Below are 21,063 nucleotides of genomic sequence, written 5' to 3'. Positions count from 1 at the left end.
TCCTTTCGCACCGACCTAATTTTTATATTTTGTAAGTTTTCTGTGCATATCATTAGTTCATATTTCTCATCAATTTGTATGAGTTCCTTATATTAGTAAGATATTACCTCTTTTATTTACTGAGCTTAATTTCTTCCAGTTGTTTTCTTGTAAATTTTAAATTTATATTGACTATCAATATGTTTTTGTGTGGTCAGACATCATTTTTAAATTGTTATCTAGCCTAGAAAGTTCCCTTACCTGCCTACCCCTTCCCCAATAATTTCATTTTTATTAAATCCTCTTTTCTTAGAGTTTTACCTTTTTACATTTAACTTTTTAAAATGCATATGTAATTGGTTATATTGTGTATTATGAGATAAGGAATCATTTTTTTCTAAATAGTAATGTCTGGTTTTCTTCCTTCCGAAGAAACCCTTAGCTTACAGAGCATATTCCAGGCTTGAGATAACCTTCAAAAAAAAATGAAGCTTTCCAAAGATTTATTCAAGAGGGAATGTGTCATCATTCCTAATTTTCCTTAACTATGGAGCACGATGACGTTCCATAAGGTAGTTAGGTGCTTGTAACTCCCCTAACTCAGGACAAAGCAGTAGTTGCAGACCACACCATGGCAGTCTTGCAGAAATATATAAATACACATCAAAGCTGCAAATGGAAATTGTTTGCAGTGCAGTTTGGGATTAATAAGTCTTCACTTATTAATGAATTTTCTGATAAGATCAGAGAGTTGGGGAAAGTGATACTGTGTGTGTGTGTGCGTGTGTGTGGTGTGTGTGTGTGTGTGTGTGTGTGGTAAGAAGAAAGACACAATTTCTAATCAAGAAATGAAAAGGGGTTGTCAGGTTATAACATAATAAGGAAATGTTATAAGCCTCTGATAATCTGTGAGTTAAGTGAATGAAGAGGAATAAGTACAGATATCTTCCTATTATTGTACAGATGGAGAATGAGTTGGATTCTGCTCGTTCTGAAATAGAGCTCCTCAGGAGTCAGATGACAAATGAGAGAATCTCCATGCAGAATCTAGAAGCTTTGCTGGTAGCCAATCGAGACAAAGAATACCAGTCTCAGATAGCACTTCAAGAAAAAGAATCTGAAATTCAGCTTCTTAAAGAACACCTTTGCTTGGCAGAAAATAAAATGTGAGTTGGTTAGCAATATAATAACATAAAGTCATATTTCTTAAATTTTTGTACTTTATAGGTTAATGGAATTTTAAAGCTGGAATTTAGACAAATTAAGCACCCATAATTTACCATTAAACTGGGGACCAGAAATATTGTGATTTGCCTAAGATGCAGTACTTATTTCTATTATGTGTTTATCTAGATCGATCTAAATTTAAGTTTAACCATCTCCATTGATTGTTTCCAACAGAGCTTTGGGTATAACAGGATGTCTGATCTAAAATATTGCCTTTAGGAAATATTATAACCAGATTAGAAAAAAAATGAAATACTTCTGAAACCAGAAGAATTTTTCTATTTATGGAGCCCCCTGGTATTGCTACTTAATTTTTCCATTTGTCTCATAGCATTTCCTTATGCACCTATAAGTGCACTCGTATACTAGGTACCTGGAAGAACTCCTGCATCCACAGAATACGGAAGGCTTACTGCCCTTAGAACATTGATTTTGGCTTCTTTTTCTTTTCTTTTTAGAATCCCTACCATCATTTGCATCTTATTAAATGACCCTGGCTGCAAGGTTGGCTAGAAATGCCTGCGTGGATAGTGAATGTTTTATTACTAAACTTGGTCACCTCTCACAAAAACTGACGGGATGCTTGGCCTCTGTTCTTATCTGTCCCATCTATAATGCTTTTTCATCCAGCCTCTGCCCCCCTGTCTGAGCTTGGGATCTGGGGAAGGATAGGAATCATGGTCTCAGGAATCAGCCATTCCCAGGAGCCCCTGGCTAAGCAAAGGCTGCAAAGCCAAGGCCAGTTTCCTTCAGAAACTGTTTCCAGGTTAAGGCAGCTGCGACTGAGTCATTCTTTTCAGTCACCACAGCTGGGCTTTTGTGATACCTTCAACTGGTTAGCAGGATCACTGACTCCAGCTGTTAGGAGGAAAGCTGCCTCAGTGATGTGTGCCCACCATAAAGGGTCCATTCAGTTTCAGCTGGCTGACAAGTCCTGTCACTTAGAACTGGTAAACATGGTAAACTTTCATGTTCTTAGTCTCTCCATTTAGATTTCAGCAGTCTCTAATGCAGTCCTGGAAGCAAGCAAAGAGGCTAGAGTGTTCTGTGCAAGCAGCACTCGTGTCTGTCACTGTCTTCCTTACGATAGTGGGTCTTATTACAGGGTTTTTGAGGCATTGCATAGCCCTAAGGAAGACCCTGCTGATTGAAGAGAGGTTGTATTTTTAACAGTGTATGCAGGTATATCAAATTAATTATAAGTATATGTAAAGCACTTGGTTGATTTCATATACTATATATAACAGACCACATTAATCACAGTGCTAGTGAATTCCAAGGTTCATTATTTGGTCATACTATGACTTTGCATAGAATACCTCAAAGTACTTTTATAAAAATAATTTGCAGTAAATAGATAATATAGATAGATAATAGATAATATTACCCCATTTAAACACAGGGAAATAGACACAGAGAAGGTTTAACTAACTGAATGGGACTGGCATGGCGTAGGCTTTTCAAGTAGGCTAGTTTGTACATTTCCTACATCTAACCTTGGCATATACATTCATATAAATCACAGTTTGGTTTGGATCCAGCTGAGAAAACATTGCCAATATGGTTCAGGTACTCTAGGAGCCCTAGGCATATTTTAAGTTTAATCAGGTGTCACCCTTCTATTCCCTTCCACAGGGCCATCCAGAGTAGAGACGTGGCCCAGTTCAGAAACGTCGTGACGCAGTTGGAAGCTGACTTAGACATTACCAAACGACAACTAGGGACGGAGCGCTTTGAAAGGCAGGTTTTGTCTCTAGGCACCATTTAGCCTGGGAAGCATTATTTCTTAGATAACAGCAGATTTCAATTATTTCACGATGGTTGGGTCTTAAAGTCTGACTTGAATTACAGTTTTACGACAGTATTAATGATATCACTGGATACAAAGTGAAAAAGCCTCACTATTTTGCTTTAGGGAGAGGGCTGTGCAAGAACTCCGCCGCCAGAATTACTCAAGTAATGCTTATCATCTGAGTTCTACAATGAAGCCAAACACAAAATGTCATTCACCAGATCGTGCTCACCATCGATCTCCTGACCGAGGCCTCGATCGATCACTGGAGGAGTGAGTGGTTTAGGATCCATTCTGTGGGGACCATATAACAATAGATACAGTGACTATTTGAGGGAGTAAGGAAACAGTAACAGTCTATCGTGAATAGTGCTATTTAGACATTGCTATATGATTGGATATGTTCACATAAAAGTAAAGTATTTTGAGAATTTTATATACATATGCTAAAGTGAACAATCTCCATTTTATCGAATGTTTACATAAATTATATCTTAAAAATCTGATTTTCTTTTTATTTCTACATCATCAATTTTTTAATATACTTTCATTAATTATTAATTTGGTTAATTATTATAGTACCATAAAAGACATATGGTCTAGGAAATTAATAAGCTAAATTTTCCAGAGGAAAATATTTTAGATATATTCTTATGTCACAAATTTTGTAAAAAACGTTTTTATCGAGAAATAATTTCAAACTTACAAGACGTAACAAAAAGTAATACAAAGAACATCTGTATACCTTTTACCCATACTCACTATTGCTAAAATTTTGCCCCATTTGCTTTTTATGTGTTTACGGGACAACACATGTGCTGTCTCATTCACTCACACTCTTTCACATGCTCTCTCCCTCTACACACACACACACACACACACACACACACACACACACACACACAATTAAAAAAAAAACAAAAACCAGTACTTCCAGTTCCAAATCACCCTCACAGGTTTCTTTTTTGCCTCCTTCCATTCTGTATTTGTAAGCCCTCTCTTCTGCAGTGAGAGACTTGGCTCAACACCACATGTTTGTTCCACAACCTCAGCATTCTCACTCATTTGCTCAGTCCCAGAATGCATCCAAAATAGTTTCAAAATTTCTTCTCCTAAGTCACTACAATAAACAGACCAACTTTTTAAAAAGTTCAGGATCTGTTTGCAGTTCTCCCTTCCTATTTCCATGGGCTGCCTACCCTAAGCCTTGAGTGCATTTAGTCACATATTGTGTTGTTAAATTGCTTGGATTATTGTTTTCCTTTCTCTGTGATTATGGTATATATTTGAAATAACATTAGACTTACTTGTTTCAATTTGCTTTCATTTTTCACCTTCCTAGTTTTTTTCCTTGATTTAATTTTTGAGTATATAGATTAATATGCTTTCAAAAGTCAAAACTCTGCAAAAGTAATACTTGAAGAAGTATCAGTCTCTTGTGTATGCTTTCTATCCCACCTCTCCAGTGAGAAGGGCTTTTTTGTGTGTGTTTTGGTTTCATTTTCAACTTCTAGTGTTATTGCATTGTGATTAGATAATATTGTTAATAATATTTCTGTTTTATGGAAACTACTGATGTATTCTTTGTACTTTACTACATGATCAGTTTTTGTGAACAGTGCACGTGCCCTTAAGAAGATACATTCTTCTCCGGGTATAGTGTATATATATCTAAAAGATTTACCTTTTTGATTTTTAGTTCTTTTATATCATTGCTTAATTTTTGTCCACTTGACCTGTGGTGCTAAGAATGGTGTTTTAAAATCTCCTATTATTAGTATGTTTTTATTTTCTTCCTGTATCTCCTACACATTTTGTTTTAATAGGTGATTTGCTGTTTTATTTGTTGCATAGATGTTTTGAACTGTCATATCTTCGTCGTGGAATGTGGTCCTTTTCTGACACATTTAATCTTTTTGGATGGGTGAGGGGATGGGCATCTACTTGGTATTAGAGTTAGCAACTCCTGTTTCCTTAGTGTCTGCATTTGCTTGGTAAATCTTTGTCCATTTCTTTACTTTTAGCTTTTTTGAATCACTGCATTTTTAAGTATCTCTCTTGTATATGGTATGGATTTGAATTTTGCTTTATGAGCCATTTCAAAATTCTTTTTTTAAATAGGTGAGTTAATCTCCTTCATATTATTAATATGACTGTTAAATTTGATCTCAACTCTGTCATATTATCTCATGATAGCTGTGTTTATTATGTGACTTTACTACATTTCTTTCTCAATTTCGTTATTCTTTGCGTTTGAACATTTCTTTTGATATTCAGGAAGGTGTGTGTTTTCTTATAGTAGTTACCTTTCCTTTACTACTTTTAGTAATGTCCTTAATCCTCTTTTTTCTTACTTAACTTTTGCTGTTAATTTTAAATGGCATCTTTTGACTACCACCTGTTATTTAGATGGCAATCAATGTACTTAATTTGCTTTCCTCCAACCACTGGTCTGTCTCCTCCCCCTATAGTTTTGCCTTTCTGAGTTGTCACATAAATGGAATCATGCAGTATGTAGCCTCTACTGTTTGACTTTCACTCAGCATAATATATTTGAGATTTTTCCACGTTGCTGTGTGTATCAGGTGTTGTTGCATGTGCCTTTTAACTGCTGCATAGTATTCCATTGTATGGCTGTACTACAGTTTTGTTTCATTTTGCTTTTATTTGGAAAGGATTACAGTCTCACAGGTAGTTGCAAAAAATAGTACAGACAGTTCCACGTATCCTTCCCCCAGCTTACCAGTGGCACTACCTGACAAACCAGGAAATTGATATTGGTACAATACAGTTAATCCGTAGGCCTTATTCAGTTTTCACTGGTGTTTACATGCACTCATTTGTGTGTGTGTACAGATTTTTTACACACCACACATATCCACCACCATAATCAAGATACTGCATTGTTCCATCAGCACCAAGGAACTCGTGCCCCCGTGATACCCCTCTGTAGTCACAGCCCTCCCCTGGCAAACACTAATTTCTTCTCCAGCTCTCTAATTACATCATTTTACATAAATGGAATCACAAACAGTATGTAACTTTTTGAGATTGGCCTTTTTTTCATTTAGCACAATATCCATGAGATTGATCCGAGTTATATGTATCAATAGTTCATTCCTTTTTATTGTCGAATATTATTCCATGATATGGATGTATCACAGTTTGTGAAAACTGAGCAAAAAACCACATTGTATCTGTTTTTCTTCACTAAAGCTAGGAAAAAAATCTTAAGTATTGCCAAATTAATGTTAGAGTATATTTTTTTATACATGGTATAATCGGCGAGTTAAAAATATTAATTTGCATCATGTGTTTTCTCTCATAGGAATCTTTGCTATAGAGATTTCTGACACACGAAAAGATTCTTCACATCCTTGAGGAAGGTCAAAGTTACAAACTGATTTTTTTTTTGCTATATGATTGCATTTATCTTTTGAATGCTTGACAATGTTAAATGTATTTATTAACTTTCTGGCTCTGAATCTCTGTTCTCATGTGCCATATTGCAGTGATAGGAGATGACTTATAAAAACAAAAATGTGTATGGCTCTTTCTATCCATACAGTGATAGTGAGTGTAAAACCTGCTTACTTCACTATTGAACACTGTTATGTTAACTATCCGGAGTAAATAAAGAAGCTTATAAAAAGCGGGAAGTGTTTTTTACAAAACTGATTTCCTTTCCTTTCTTGGTATCTCAAATAATTGCTTGTTTAAATTTTTTCTTTGTGATTTATGCTTTCATGGCTGGAGAAGCTGTGCCAGACTAGACACGGTTTATCAATGCTCCGATACTGGCCTGGGACCCAATATTCCATTTTGGAACCAACCTGACATAAATTCCAGGCCATAATCTAACTTTAAAGCAGCAGGTAGTAGGAGTGTGTCAGAGTTTTTCAATCCATACTATTGTACCACTAATTAACATACATTTCCTATAATTGTGTTTACCCCTACCGTTTTTAGAAAGGTAGGTGATGCTATATCTGTCAAGAATGTAAGATTTAAAAAAAAATCTGTATTTTTAATAAGTATTCTTTAAAACATTAAAGTACTACAATCAACTTAATTGCCATTTTATTTGTTTTTTGCCTGTGGCAGCTGTCTGTTATATAGAGTAATAAGTCCCCTAATGTTTCCTTATCCCCCTAAAATCTCCTAAATCTCTTACTTTTTCTGTCCATAGGCTTTGATTTAAGAGCCTGAACACTACTATATTTTACTGATATAATCTATTTGTGTTCTTGCCATTAAAAAAAAGCCCTGTCATTAGTAGTATTTGTAAGATATAGACAATTTCTCATTGTAAAAAGTCACTATTCAGTATGACTTCAGTAATGTAGGCTAATGCTCTATTTTAGATCTTGTGTAATTTCTGATATTTTACTCTAAATTCATGCTACATAATCACTTTTGTTTGATTTTTAAAAACCTTGAGGTTTACTCATCTAGTTCAAGACAGTCATTATAGATTGGTTTAAAAAATTGAATAATTTAAAATAAGATGTCCTTTTATAAACATTGTAGGCATTAATATACAAAAAGTTCTTTCTAATATCAAATAATATATTGATAAATATGCAAAATTAACCTTTGCCAGGTGATGCAGTGACCTAAGCACTAGGTCATCGTGACATTAATTTTAGTCTATCCACCTCCTAGATGAGCTGACAAGGAGCTGAGTGTCGCCTGTCATATGTGCTGAACATATGTCGTATGTGAAGGGCGTTATGTGGGGAGAGGGGATGACAGAAATAGGAAAGAAGAATGTAAGAAAATACTTCCATACTTGATTAAAAGTATACTGTACTTGACTTGTGCCGTTACTTGCAGAATATTTAAAAGGAAACTTGTATGGTAAGTATAAAGGGGCCAACACTATCCAAAGGTAGGAAAACCTCAACTGTATTATATGTTAAAATGCAAAGAAATGATTTTTTCTTGTAACGTTTAAAGACATTCATTGGTTTAAATGAGATTCTAATCACTTGACATAAATATATAATAGCCTATTGATATGGTAGCGATTGCCTAATGCAATAAAATACACAATACAAAAGCTACAGCAAACATATTCTTTCTTTGATGACAAAAAAATCTGAAAAAGAGCTCTCAGCTTTGAAATGTCATGTTCAATACAAAACATCCAGTCTTGCTAAAGTAAGGGTGTTTTGAAAGAGAATTGTTACCCCTCTGATTTAAATATTTCAGAGGCACTGAATCACAGTACTTTTAAACCAAATTAAACAATGTCTCCTCCTTGCATTCTCTGGCCTTGTTTCCCACTATAGAGTGTCAGGAGCCACTGTGTCAGGAGCCTGAATCCTGATCCCAGATGCCATCCCAGGTCACTCCCTTCCCTTCTTACTGCACAATTCAGTCAACCTAAATGTCACTTCCTACTACACAATATTGAAGAAATTAAAGAAGACCTAAAGAAGTGGAAAGACAACCTGTGTTCACGGATTGGAAGGCTTAATATTGTTAAGATGGCAATATGCCCCCAAACCATCTTCAAATTAAATGTAATCTTTATCGAAATCCCAATGGAGTCTTTTTTTTTTTTTTTACAAAATGGAAAAGCTAATCCTCAAGTTCACGTGGAATCACAGGCGCCTAGAATAGCCCAAACAGTCTTGACACAGAAGAACAAAGTTGGAGGACCCACATTTCCCAATTTCCAAACTTAAGCTGCAGTAATAAAATAGTGTAGTGCCGATGTAAAGACAGACATAGGGATAGATGGCATAGAACTGAGAGTCCTGAAATTTGGCACAATGGTGCCAACACCATTTAATGGGGAAAGAACACAGTGTCTTCAATAAGTAACGCTGGGACAACTGGATAGCCACATGCAAAAGAATGAAGTTGGACCCATACCACACACCACATACAAAAGTCAACTCAAAATGCAACACATCCTTAAATGTAAGTGCTAAAACTATAAAACTCCTTAAAGAAAACATAGAGGCAAATCTTCATGACCTTGGATTTCACTATGGTTTCTTAAATAGTCCTTAAATGACAAGCTACAACAAAAGTAGATCAATACGACTTTATCAGAATTAAAAACTTGTGCATCAAGGGACACTATCAAGAAAGTGAAAGACAACCCAAGTAATGGGTGAAAATATTTGCAAATCATGTATCTGATAAGGGGATAATATCTAGAATATATAAAGAATTTTTATAACCCAACAATACAAACCAACTCAGTTAAAAAAATGGGCAAAGGACTTGAACAGGCATTTCTCCAAAGAAGATAAGCACCAATAAGATAAGGCCAATAAGCACATAAAAGATAATGTCACTTGTCAGTAAGGAAATGGAAATCAAGACTATAATAACATAGCACTTCACATGCACTAAGATGGCTATAATAGAAAAGATAGCCATAGCAGGTATCAATGAGCATGTGGAGAAACTGGACCCCTCATATGCTGCTGGTGGAAAGAAAACATGGTGCAGCTGCTGTGGAAAACAGTCTGGGAGTTCCTCAGTAAACTAAACATAGACTTATTATATTACCCAGCAATTCAATTCCCAGGTATATACCCAAAATAACTGAAAATGTGTTCAAATAAAAACTCATACATGAATGTCCTAGCAGCTCTAACTCACAATGGGCAAAAGATGGAAACAACCCAACCCAAATGTCCAACAGTTGATGAATGGATAAAGAAAATATGCTATATTTCTGAAATGGAATATTAGTCATAAACATGAATGAAGTACTGATACATGCTACAACATGGATGGACCTTGAAAACATTGTGCTAAGTGAAAGAATCCAGGCACAAAACCCACATAGTTAGTGATTTCATTCATATGAGCTAATCCAGAATGGGCAAATCCAGAGAGACAAAGCGGGTTAGTGATGGCCAGTGGCAATAAGGAGGGACTGCTTAGTGCGTACAGGGTTTCTGTTTAGGGTGACGAATAAGTTCTGGGACTAGATAATAGTAAAGGTTGTACAACATTGTAAATGTACTTAATGCCACTGAATTGTACAATTTTAAGTGGTTAAAATGCCAAATTTTACATTATGTGTGTTACCACAATAGAAGTCACTTCCTCAAGGTTTCTCTGACTCCTCATATTGGTCAGATTGGGTCAGAATCTCCAGTAAAAGCACCTAGTATTTCTCGTTTGAAGGACTTAGCACAGTTGTAATTCACTACTTGTCTAATATCTGTCTTTCCTTCTGTACTGTAAGATACCTCAAGGCAAGGGATCACATCTCTCTTCGCCATTGTATCTCCTGGGGTGTAGTGCAAGGGTTGACTAGGTGTTCTAATAAATGCTTAGAGAAAAGGAATGAATTGCCCCCAGTTCCTCATAATTCTGTCTCCTAAATAGCTTTGCAATAATCCACTTTTCTCTATTCTTACTTTAATCCAGACCATAGTAACTTCTTAATCTACCGTGTTTCCCCGAAAATAAGACCTAGCCGGACTATCAGCTCTAATGCATCTTTTGGAGCAAAAATTAACATAAGACCCGGTCTTATATTATATTATATTATATTATATTATATTATATTATATTATATTATTATAGTATATAAGACCCAGTCTTATAGTAAAATAAGACTGGGTCTTATATACTATAATAAATATACTATATTTATTAATGCACTCGTATGAAATAAAGGTCTTATATACTATATATATATAATATATATTATATACTATATATATACTTAATGCACTCATATGAAATAAAGGTCTTATATACTATAGTAAAATAAGACTGGGTCTTATATTAATTTTTGCTCCAAAAAGATGCATTAGAGCTGATTGTCCGGCTAGGTCTTATTTTCGGGGAAACACGGTAGAATAGTGTGGAACAGCCTCCTATACGTGTGTGGGGACAGAGCCCCAGAGAGTAGTTTACAGGCTCTCGGCCTCACGTGAAGGGGTGCTGGCTCGGGTGGTGAATGGCCGTGGGCTGTGGCTGATTGGCCATCGGCTATGGCCGGTTAGCCAATTGGCCGCTGGTATAACTGCTGCAACTACGGAGGACTGCCGAGGATTCCCGAGGAGTCGAGCAGAGCCAAGCAGAGCCGAAGAGAGCGGAAGAGGAGAGCCGAGAGAGAGGAACAGAGGAGAGTGGAGAAGAGTCGTCGGTCGGTCGGTTGGCGGAAAAGCGGACGGCAGGTCGGCGTCCGGTGGGCCCAGCCTCCAGTGAGACCGTGGTGGTATGGCTCCCCTACCTATGGCTCCATGGGTGTTCCTTGTTGGCCTCACCGTATCCTGCGTTCTTATGTGGGGAGCGGGAGCAGAGACCCCGCAGGCCGCCCCGCACGACAACGTGCTCTCTGCTTTGTTATATTTCCATCTAATTCATTCTCCACGATCGTCAAAAAAGCAGTTTTAAAACTCTAATATGATCACATCCCTCTCTGCACACATACCCTGTGTGTACCAAATTTACTATTAAAGTCCAAGCTCTTTGACATTGCCTTCACAGATGGCTCTGATTTTTTTTTAATCTCCTCAGCTTCATACTTCACCCCTCCTACTTTACAATTACAAATTATTGTTATTCTGAATTATTTTCAGTAACATCAGTAGTTTATGCTCTTTTGTCTCTTGGCCTTTGCACATGCTCTTTCTTCTGCCTGAATCACTCATTTTTCTCTCTCCCATTCCCCCTCCCAACCTGGAAAATTCTTGTTTGGCTTAACATCCTGTCCTCAGCACCTAGCACAGTGCCTGGTACATAGTATGTGCCTAATACATATTTGTTTTAAAAAAAGAAAGTCTTCTTATTTCTTGTCTAATTTCTATGTATTCTTCTATTCATTATTAATTTCATTTATCCTATGAGTTCATTACATTCTTATTGTGTGGTGTTGTTTGTGTGTCATACCTACGAGACTGTACACTCCACGAAGGCAGGGAGAATAGTCTGGTTTATTTATCATGGCACAGACCATGCCAGACTCATGGTGACTTCCAGTTGATATATATTCATTGAAAGAGTGTAGAGTATATGTAGTTAAGATCATAGGTTCTGGAGTGCCATTGCTTGACTTTACATTATGTCTTTACACCTACTAGCTGTGTACTTAGGCAAGTTAGCACTTAAGCTTTCTAAACTTTACTTTCTTCATCTGTAAAAGGTATATTTATGCCGTATTTGCCCCAAAATGAGACCTAACCGGAAAATAAGCCCTAGAATGATTTTTCAGGATGCTCGTAACATAAGCCCTACCCCAAAAATAAGCCCCAGTAAAGATTGTCAGTCAGAGGGACGCATTTCGTACGTTTGTTGCAACACACGATGGGCATATTGAATTATAAAATAATATTAATATATAAATATAAATAAATAATATTATTGACTTAATACTTAAAGTAAATGATAATATAAATTATAACTATTTGTAAATACCCAAGCAGGTGCCTTTGGATGAGAGGTAAACGTCTATGTAAACAGATGAACTCGGGACTTATTGCCGAATGACCAATCAGAGTATAGACACAACGCATGAATAACGTGCCCACTTGATAACAAACGGACGTGGTTGTGTCTAATATGAATCTTCGTAATTCAATACGTCGTATATTGTAACAGACATACTTAATGCACTCGTATGAAATAAAGAAACATTTTCTGAATTTTGGTGCCTGGAATTTTTTGTCGCTTTTGTGTGGACCATTCTTTTGTGTGGACCATCATTTTTGTTGCCACTCCTGTCTCGTAAGTCTTCAGTTAACACTTGATTTAATGGTAGATTTAAAGGGAATAATATTTTGACCCCCAGACAAGATGAGTGCAAAAAGAAAAGAGCTATTCCATTGAGTACAAGAAAGGAATTGTGGAGGACTCCCAGAGCAAGAATCTTACAGCTTTCAGCGAAGAGAAGTTGGATCGCTGAATGGTCCGAAAGTGACGAGCAGAGTATGATAACCTCAGTCAACAGGTAGATGAGGGAAATGCTAAGAAGCACAAGTGTGGATCAGGTTGGCAACCATTATATCCTGAGCTGGAAGACATCACCTGTGAATGGATTGCTGACAGGAGAGCAAAGGCTTTGGTTGTGCACAGGGCTGATATTCAAGCACTTGCCCTTGCAGTGACACTACAGTTAGAAATATCCCAGAAGAATTCAAAACACAACAATACTGGCTGGATGGCTTCCTTCAGTGACATGAACTGTCTCTCAGAAGATCGACAACACTGTTCCAGCTGGAAGATACTGAAGTTATTAAACGTGCACTTGCATTCAAGTCCTTTGTTGAGGGCATCGACTTTTCTAAATACCAACTCTCCAACATGATTGGTGTGGATGAAACTGCAGTGTTTATGGGCCAAGGATCTTCAACGACAATTGATCAGAGGGGTGCCTCGTCAATCTACATTCCTTCCACTGGTTACAAAAGTGCACGTGTTACCTGTATTTTGGCAATTCGTCTGGATGGAAAGAAAGCCACACCTCTAATCATCACTAAGGGCAAGAAAGATAAGGTTGAGTGTGTTTCAGGCATTTATGTTCTTGAAACCGAAAAAGCCTGGTGTACACAAGCAGTTATAAGAAAGTGGGTCGATTTGATGCTGCGACTTGTTTGTGAGGTGGCCAAAGAGGTCTGCTAGTCTGGGATTCAGCCAGCACTCATCGCGCTAAAGACATGAAGAACTTCCTTGCAGAGAGAAGAACAGATCATATAATGATTCCTGCAGGAATGACTGCCTATCTCCAGACTCTTGATATTGCAATAAACAAGCCATTCAAGGACCATTTGCGCATGGAAATCTATGACTACATTGAAAATAGAATGGAGAGAAATCAGCGTGGAAACTTTGTGAAGCCTAGCCCGCAAGAGGTCGTGACTTGGGTGAAGAATTCATGGGATAAAATCACTGACAGCTGTGTTGCCAATGCACTATGAGCAGGCTGCATGGACAAGAAGTGCTCATTTAAGGAGAGCTCTATGGCTGGACATGAGAGATTGAGGCCAATGGTTCTACAGGAAATGGAGTTGCAAGAAATTCAAGGCGGAATTCGGGGTTTGGAGATTTATGACGATATTCCAGAAGATGACATGACTGTACTTGAATAAATGTAGATCTTTGTACATGAATAAATGAATAAATGTAGATTGTTGTACATGAAAAAATAAGACTTCCCCTGAAAATAACCCCTAATGCGTCTTTTGGAGCCAAAATTAATATAAGACCCAGTCTTATTTTTGGAGAAATACGGTAAAAGTACCCAACTCAAAATAGTATGTGGATTAACTGAGATAATATAATTAAAGTACTTAGTCTCAGTACAATGCCAGACATATAGCAGGTGGTCAGTAGATGTTTTTATTTGTTGAATTAATACAGAAACCTATAGATTTGAGACTCAGAGAAAAGTTGGCTAGAGAAAAAGATTTGGTAGTCCTCAGCAGGCATGGGATAGGAAATCAAATAAATCAAAAGCATGATAAGGAAAAACAAAAAGCAGCTCAGGAAGGGAAAGATTAATCATGGTTTACCAGATGGCCCAACTGTAAATAGTGTTTCACAGTCATAATAATTAAGCACTTAATATAAATCTAAGCAAAATTACAAAATTGATTAATGAGAGGATGACAGAATGGGAAAGAAGCAATGTACGATAAAGGCCTGAGAAAGAAATAAAACTAAATTCTCTTCTTTTGTGGTGGAAAGTCAATAGATAATGCCTAAAATGGAAAAATCAAGAAATAATGATATAAGTATGTTATTTATAGAAAAGGATACCAAAACTATCAGCTAAAAGAGGTAAAAGTGGTTGCCTCTGGGAGAGGGAAATGCATGGGTGGGAAAGAGGTCAGCTAGAGACAGTTGTCTTAATAACCTTGCAGAACTATTTGAATCTTTCATAATTTTGATGAAATTAAAACAAAGTACATAAAATATTAAGTTTTTGTTTTGGTTTAAGAGAGACGGTCAATAGCTAGAAGGCTTTTGTGTCTAATCCCATCAGTCCTAAATTATTTTACCCTTCTCTGACTTCCCCTTAAAATGTTCACCTTTTTAGGCTTTTATCACATAATGCTTGTATTACACTTATTTGTTCACATGCTTTCATTTTCTAATAGACTCTGAATGTTTTGAGGAGAAGGAACATAGTTTTACCCATTTCTATTGTTATCCCCAGCCTTCTCCTACTCAAAACAGTGCTTTGTACATGACAGGTAGTCTTTAAATACAAAGGGTGCCAAAAAAAAAAGTGTACACATTTTAAGGAAGAAAAAAGCTGTATTAAAATTGTAATACTCAATATAGACCGATAACAAAAGATGACTACAAGTCATGTGTATACATTTTTTTTTGGCACCCCTGTATATGTTGCATGGGTGGAAGTGTATTAATAGTTCCTCACTTCATGTTTTTTTCTTTGTTTCATCAGATATAATACAGGGACCCAGTTTTTAAGTTTTTTCCAATCTCTCAGCATTCCGAAAATGTATAAAGGTAATAAACAAATGCTACGATGATTAACAGGTGCAATATCAGATCTCTAAATTTTGAACAAGAACCAGGTTCATCAGTATGCCCAAAGTAATTTTCCAAAACAACCTGCATTGTTCTAACATCCTAGAGAAATAAAGTGGAACACGTTTACACAATTTATACCTCTATAGCACTCTATTTAATTATCTTCATTTACTTAATAAATGTTCTTTCCCTTATTTGTACACATCGAGGTCTATTTGCCTGTGGTGTTCTCTGGTACTGAGAATGTACACCCTTTGTTCCTGTCCCTCAAAACATTTCCTTTGAGCCAAAATTCCAGTTCCTCCCTCCCTCCCTCTTTTCCTTTTAGTGACTTTATTAAGATACAATTCACATACCATATAATTTACCTTTAAAGTATGTAATTCAATAGTTTTTATTATATCCACAGAGTTGTGCAAACATCACCATAACCTAATTTTAGAACATTTTTTGTCACCTCCAAAGAAGCACCATACCCATTAGCAATCACACACCCCCATTCTCCTCCAAACCCCTGCCCTATGCAACCACTAATTATCTTTCTATTTCCATGCTTGGCCTATTCTGGACATTTCACATAAAAGGAACCCTACAAGATGTGGTCTTTTGTGACTAGCTTCTTTCATGTAGCATTATGTTTTGAGGCCTTCCTATGTTATAGTAGGTAGTGGTGCTTCATTTTTATTGTCAAATCGTATGCCGTTATATGGAGATGCTGCATCTTATTTACCTATTCAGGAGTTGATAAGCATTTGGATTGTTTCTACCCTTTGTCTATTATGAATAATATGGTGAACATTCATGTACAAGTCTTTGTGTGGACGTGTTTTCTATCCATGGGTACATACATAGGAGTGAACTTCTTGGGTCATATAGTAATATTTTTAGGTACCACCAGCCTGTTTTCCAAGCAGCTGTACTATTTTATATCCCCGTCAGCAGTGTATGGTGGGTTCCAATTTCTCCACATCCTCACCAACAGTTGTTGTTACCTTTTTTTATACCCATCTATTGGGTGTGAAGTGGTATTGTTTTGATTTGCGTTTTTCTAATGGCTGTTGATATTGAATATCTTTTCATGTGCTTAATTGCCATTTATAAATCTTTGGAGAAATGTCTATTCAGATCTCTGCCCATTTGTTAATTGGGTTATCTTTTTACTGTTGAGTTGTAAGTTTTCTTTGCATATTCTGGATACTAGACCCTTATCAGATATATGATTTGCAAAATTTCTCCCATTCTGTATGTTGTCTTTTCACTTTCTTGATGGTATCATTTATAATATATAGTTTTTAATTGGTAAGGTACAATTTATGTAATGTTTCCTTTTGTTACTTGTACTTGTGGTGTTGTATCTAAGAAACCATTGCCTAACTCAGGGTCATGAATACTGATTCCTGATTTTCTTCTAAGAGTTTTAGAGCTTTAGCTCTTAAGTTTAGGTCTACAATCCAGCTTGAGTTATGTTTACATACAGTGTGAAAAAGAGGTCAGGTTCATTCTTTTGTGTGTGGACATTTGTTGTCTGAGCACGATTTGTTATAAAGACTATTCTTTCCCCCTTCAAGTTGCCTTGGCACCCTTGTTGAAAATAAATCGACAATAAAGGCGAGGGTTTAATTTGGACTCTCAGTTCTGTTCTAATGAACTATATGTCTCTCTTTATGCCAGTACCACCCTGTCTTGATTCCTGTAACTGTGTAGTCAATTTGGAAACCAGGAAATTTGAGTTCTCCAATTTTGTTCTTCTTTTTCAAGATTGCTTTTCCGACTCTAAGTTGCTTGAATTTCTGTATGAATTTTAGGATCAGCTTGTCAACATCTGCAAAAAGGGCAGCTGGTTTTGATAGAAAGTGAATTGATCAATTAGGGGAGATCAATTTGGGAAGTATTGCCATTTTAATTATATTAAGGTTTCTGACCCATGCATAGGTGATAAGGGACACCTTTCCATTTATTTAATTTCTTTTTGACAATGTTTTGTAGTTTTCAGTGTACCTCTTTTGATAGATTTATTCCAATGTGTTCTATTCCTTTGATGCTGTGGTACAATTATTTCTTAACTTTGTTTTCAGATTATCCATTGCGATTATATGGACATACAATCGATACTTGTATAATTATCCTAAATCCTGCAGTACTACTGAGCTTTTGTTCTAATAGGTTTTTAGAGAACTTCTTAGGATTTTCTAGATACAATATCATGTCACCTGCAAATAGAGACAGTTTTACTTCTCCCTTTCCAATATGTATAACTTATATTTCTTATATCCCTAGTTAGAATCACCAGAAAAAGTTTGAATAGACGTGATAAGAGCAGATGTCTTTGTCTTGTTCCTGATATAAGGGGGACAGCATGCAGTCTTTCACCATTAAGTATAAGGTTTGCTGTGGGTTTATCATAAATGACCTTTGTCAGATTGAAGAAGTCCTTTTTTTTTTCAAGTGTACAATTCTGTAATGCATCATCTATATATCACATTGTGTGCTCACCACCCAGCCTCAGTTCTCCTTCCATCACCATTTATTTGATCCTGTCCTTTTAACCTTGTTTTGCTGACTTTGTTTTCATGAAAGGGTGTTGGATTTCGTCCAACGCTTTTTCTACATCTATTAAGGCGCTTATGTGGCTTTTTCCCTTTGTCCTATTAATATGGTATATTACAAGAATTTGTTTTTGCATGTTAGACCAACCTTCCATTTCTGTAATAAATGCAAACCCACTTGGTCATGGCGTGTAATCTTTTCTCTCTCTCTCTCTCTCTCTTTCGTGTAATCCTTTTTATACATTGCTGACTTTGATTTGCTAGTTTTTTGTTGAAGATTTTTGCATCTATCTTTATAAAAACATTAGTCTACAGTTTTATTTCATTATAATGTCTTTGGTTTATGGTATCAAGGCAATGATTATTTCATAGAATTAGTTGGTCAGTGTTTCTTACTCTTTTATTTTCTGGATGAATTTGTTAAGGATTGATATTAATTCTTTTTTTAAATTTTTTATTAGTTTCAGGTATACAAAACAATGTAATAGTTAGACACTGAATAATATTGATATTAATTCTTAAAATGTTTGGTAGAATCCACCAGTGAGACCATCTTGGCCTGTGTTTTCTTTGTGGACAGTTTTAAATCCATCCTTTTTTAATTCGATTTTTTTAATTCATCCAATCCCTTTACTTGTCACAAGTCTTATCAGATTTTCTGTTTTTCTTTTGAGTCAGTTTTAGAAATTTGTGTCCACAGAATTTGTCCATTTCATCTAAGTTATCTAATTTGTTGGCATACAGTTGTTCATAGTATCCCCCATTAATCCTTTTACTGTTTTTTTATAAGGGTAAAGGTGTTATCGATGCTCACTCATATCTTGATTTTAGAAATTTGAATCTTATCTCTTTTTTACTTGTAAGTCTAGCTAAAGTTATGATAATTTTGCTTACGTTTTGTAAGAAGCAATTTCTGGTTTTGTTGATTTTCTCTGTTGTTATAATCTGTGTTTCATTCATCACCTCTGTAATCTTTATTAGTTCTTCTGCTTTCTTTGAGATTGTTTTTTCTTTCTCTTTTTCAGTTTCTTAAAGTGGAAAGATTTGAAATCTTTCTTCTTGTTTTAATATAATTGCTTACAGCTATAAATTTCCCTTTAACCAATGCTTTAACTGCATCCTGCAAATTTCAGTATAATATTTCCTTTCTCATTCACCTTAAAACATTTTCTGTTTTCCCTGTCGTTTCCTCTTTGACCCATTGGTTATTCGGAGTGTCTTACTTAATTTTTTTGAACATTTTGTTGAATTTCCAAAATTCCCCTTTATTACTGATTTCTGATTTTTTCCCACTGTGGTTGCAGAACATACTTTAATCATTTCAAACTTTTTCAATATATTGAGGCTTATTTTATGGCCTAATACATCGCCTATCTAGGTCGTCTTTTACCTGCACTGTATTTTGTTTTGGGGTAGAATGTTGTATAGATGTCTGTTATATTTTGTTGGTTTATAGTGTTGTTCAAATGTCCTGTTTCCTCATTATCTTCTGCCAATTGTTCTATTCTTTATTGAAAGTAGAATATTGAAGTCTCCAAGTATTATTGTTGAATTGTCTATTTCTCACTCAGAATTTGTCAGTTTTTGCATCACATGTTTTGGGACTCTGCTGTTAGATACACATACTTTTAATTTTTATATCTTCCTAATATATTGACTCATTTACAATGATAAAATCTCTTTACCTCTAGTAACACTTTTTTGCTTTAAAGTCTATTTTGTCTGATGGTTTTATATAGTATTTTAGCTGTGTTATTGTTCCTCTTTGCAATTACATATATATTTTTTTCAATTTTTTTTTTTTGCTTTCGACCCATTGTATCTTTGAATCTAAAATGTGTATTTTGTAGGCAGCATATAATTGGACCTCTTTTATTTGTTTGTTTGTTTGTTTTTTAACCCTAGGCTGACTATCACTGCCTTTTGATTGTATTGTTTGATTAACATTCACATGTAATGTTTTTATCAGTATGGTTAGATACTGATAATGTTTAACATTTTGTTTTCTATATATCTCATGTCCTCTTTTCCCTCTGTTGTTCCTTCAATGTCTTCTTGTGCATCAAGTGATTATTTTCTAGGGTGACATTTTAATTTATATAATAACTTTTTAACTATATTTTGAGTTACATGCTTGGTAATTGTTCTAAACATCACTATAAATATATATAATATATATTATATATATCCATAAACATATATATATATATATATATATATATATATATATATATATATCTACTTCATAGTTTCTTTTCTTTTCTGTAGGACATTACAATTATAATTTATTTCTCAAAGTACACTGAGGATGAAAGTCAAGTGATTTCTGTCCTAGGAGAGTATGAAAAATTATTCTGAAGCAATCCATTTAGAACTTTCTATCTAAAGCACAGATACATACAGAAAACTTATTTACATAATTTAAAATATATACAACAGTATTTTATAGTGATATAAGTACATAGAGAATTTGTAAAATAATACATAAAGGCATGCACAAATATCAAGTTGAAGTTTTGATATTTTACCCCCACATACCTAGCCCATTGCATTCCTGGGGACTGAGGAATGCAATGGGCTAGGTATGTGGGGTAATTGGCTCCATCTACATTTTTTAAAATTAAAAAATAGTAAAAATATCAAAAACATATAGATGAAAATTGTTAATAAGTAGTAAATCTAAGATTCTAAGACTCTAAGATGGTATACCTGTTGTATTATTTTCATATTTTCTTTCTTTTTTTTAACTATATATATATATTTATTACTTTAGGTGAAATTTCATATTTTCATTAACTTAATTCCAGTGATATATGCAAATATTACTCCTATACAGCTCTATCACCTCTATTTTTTGTGCTATTGTTATATAATATATTACATATATAATGTAAATCAGGGCCATTGGAAGTAAGCCTAGCTCAAATGCAGCTATTTAACTCTATCTTCATGTCTGTACTTCAGGATAACGGCCTCTAGACAAATAGGCCGATGCTTTCCCTTCCTTCTGGTGAGAGTAACGGACAGAATCAGGAA

General features: G+C 35.3%; 1 protein-coding gene across 9 annotated transcripts in view; it reads left to right on the top strand.

Annotated features, from left to right (window-relative positions):
- TSGA10 (testis specific 10) overlaps positions 1 to 7,065 on the top strand; it is a 106,716-nt gene extending 99,651 nt beyond the window's left edge. For 6 of the 9 annotated variants that reach the window (XM_074332357.1, XM_074332362.1, XM_074332355.1 and 3 more), the window contains 4 exons: positions 943 to 1,145; positions 2,842 to 2,950; positions 3,126 to 3,271; positions 6,327 to 7,023. In XM_074332357.1, coding sequence (XP_074188458.1) covers positions 943 to 1,145; positions 2,842 to 2,950; positions 3,126 to 3,271; positions 6,327 to 6,351 — 483 coding nt within the window. In that variant the 3' untranslated portion in view covers positions 6,352 to 7,023. Of the gene's footprint in view, positions 1 to 942; positions 1,146 to 2,841; positions 2,951 to 3,121; positions 3,272 to 6,326 lie in introns of all 9 variants that reach the window. The other 3 variants (XM_019753883.2, XM_019753887.2, XM_074332359.1) reach the window with 3 other exon arrangements.
- Positions 7,066 to 21,063: the final 13,998 nt, after the last annotated feature.

Source organism: Rhinolophus sinicus, linkage group LG05 (genome assembly GCF_036562045.2).
Source record: "Rhinolophus sinicus isolate RSC01 linkage group LG05, ASM3656204v1, whole genome shotgun sequence".
NCBI classification, from domain to species: Eukaryota; Metazoa; Chordata; class Mammalia; order Chiroptera; family Rhinolophidae; genus Rhinolophus; species Rhinolophus sinicus.
The sequence above is the reverse complement of the archived record's forward strand: the minus strand, read 5'-3'. Positions and strand labels throughout refer to the sequence as shown.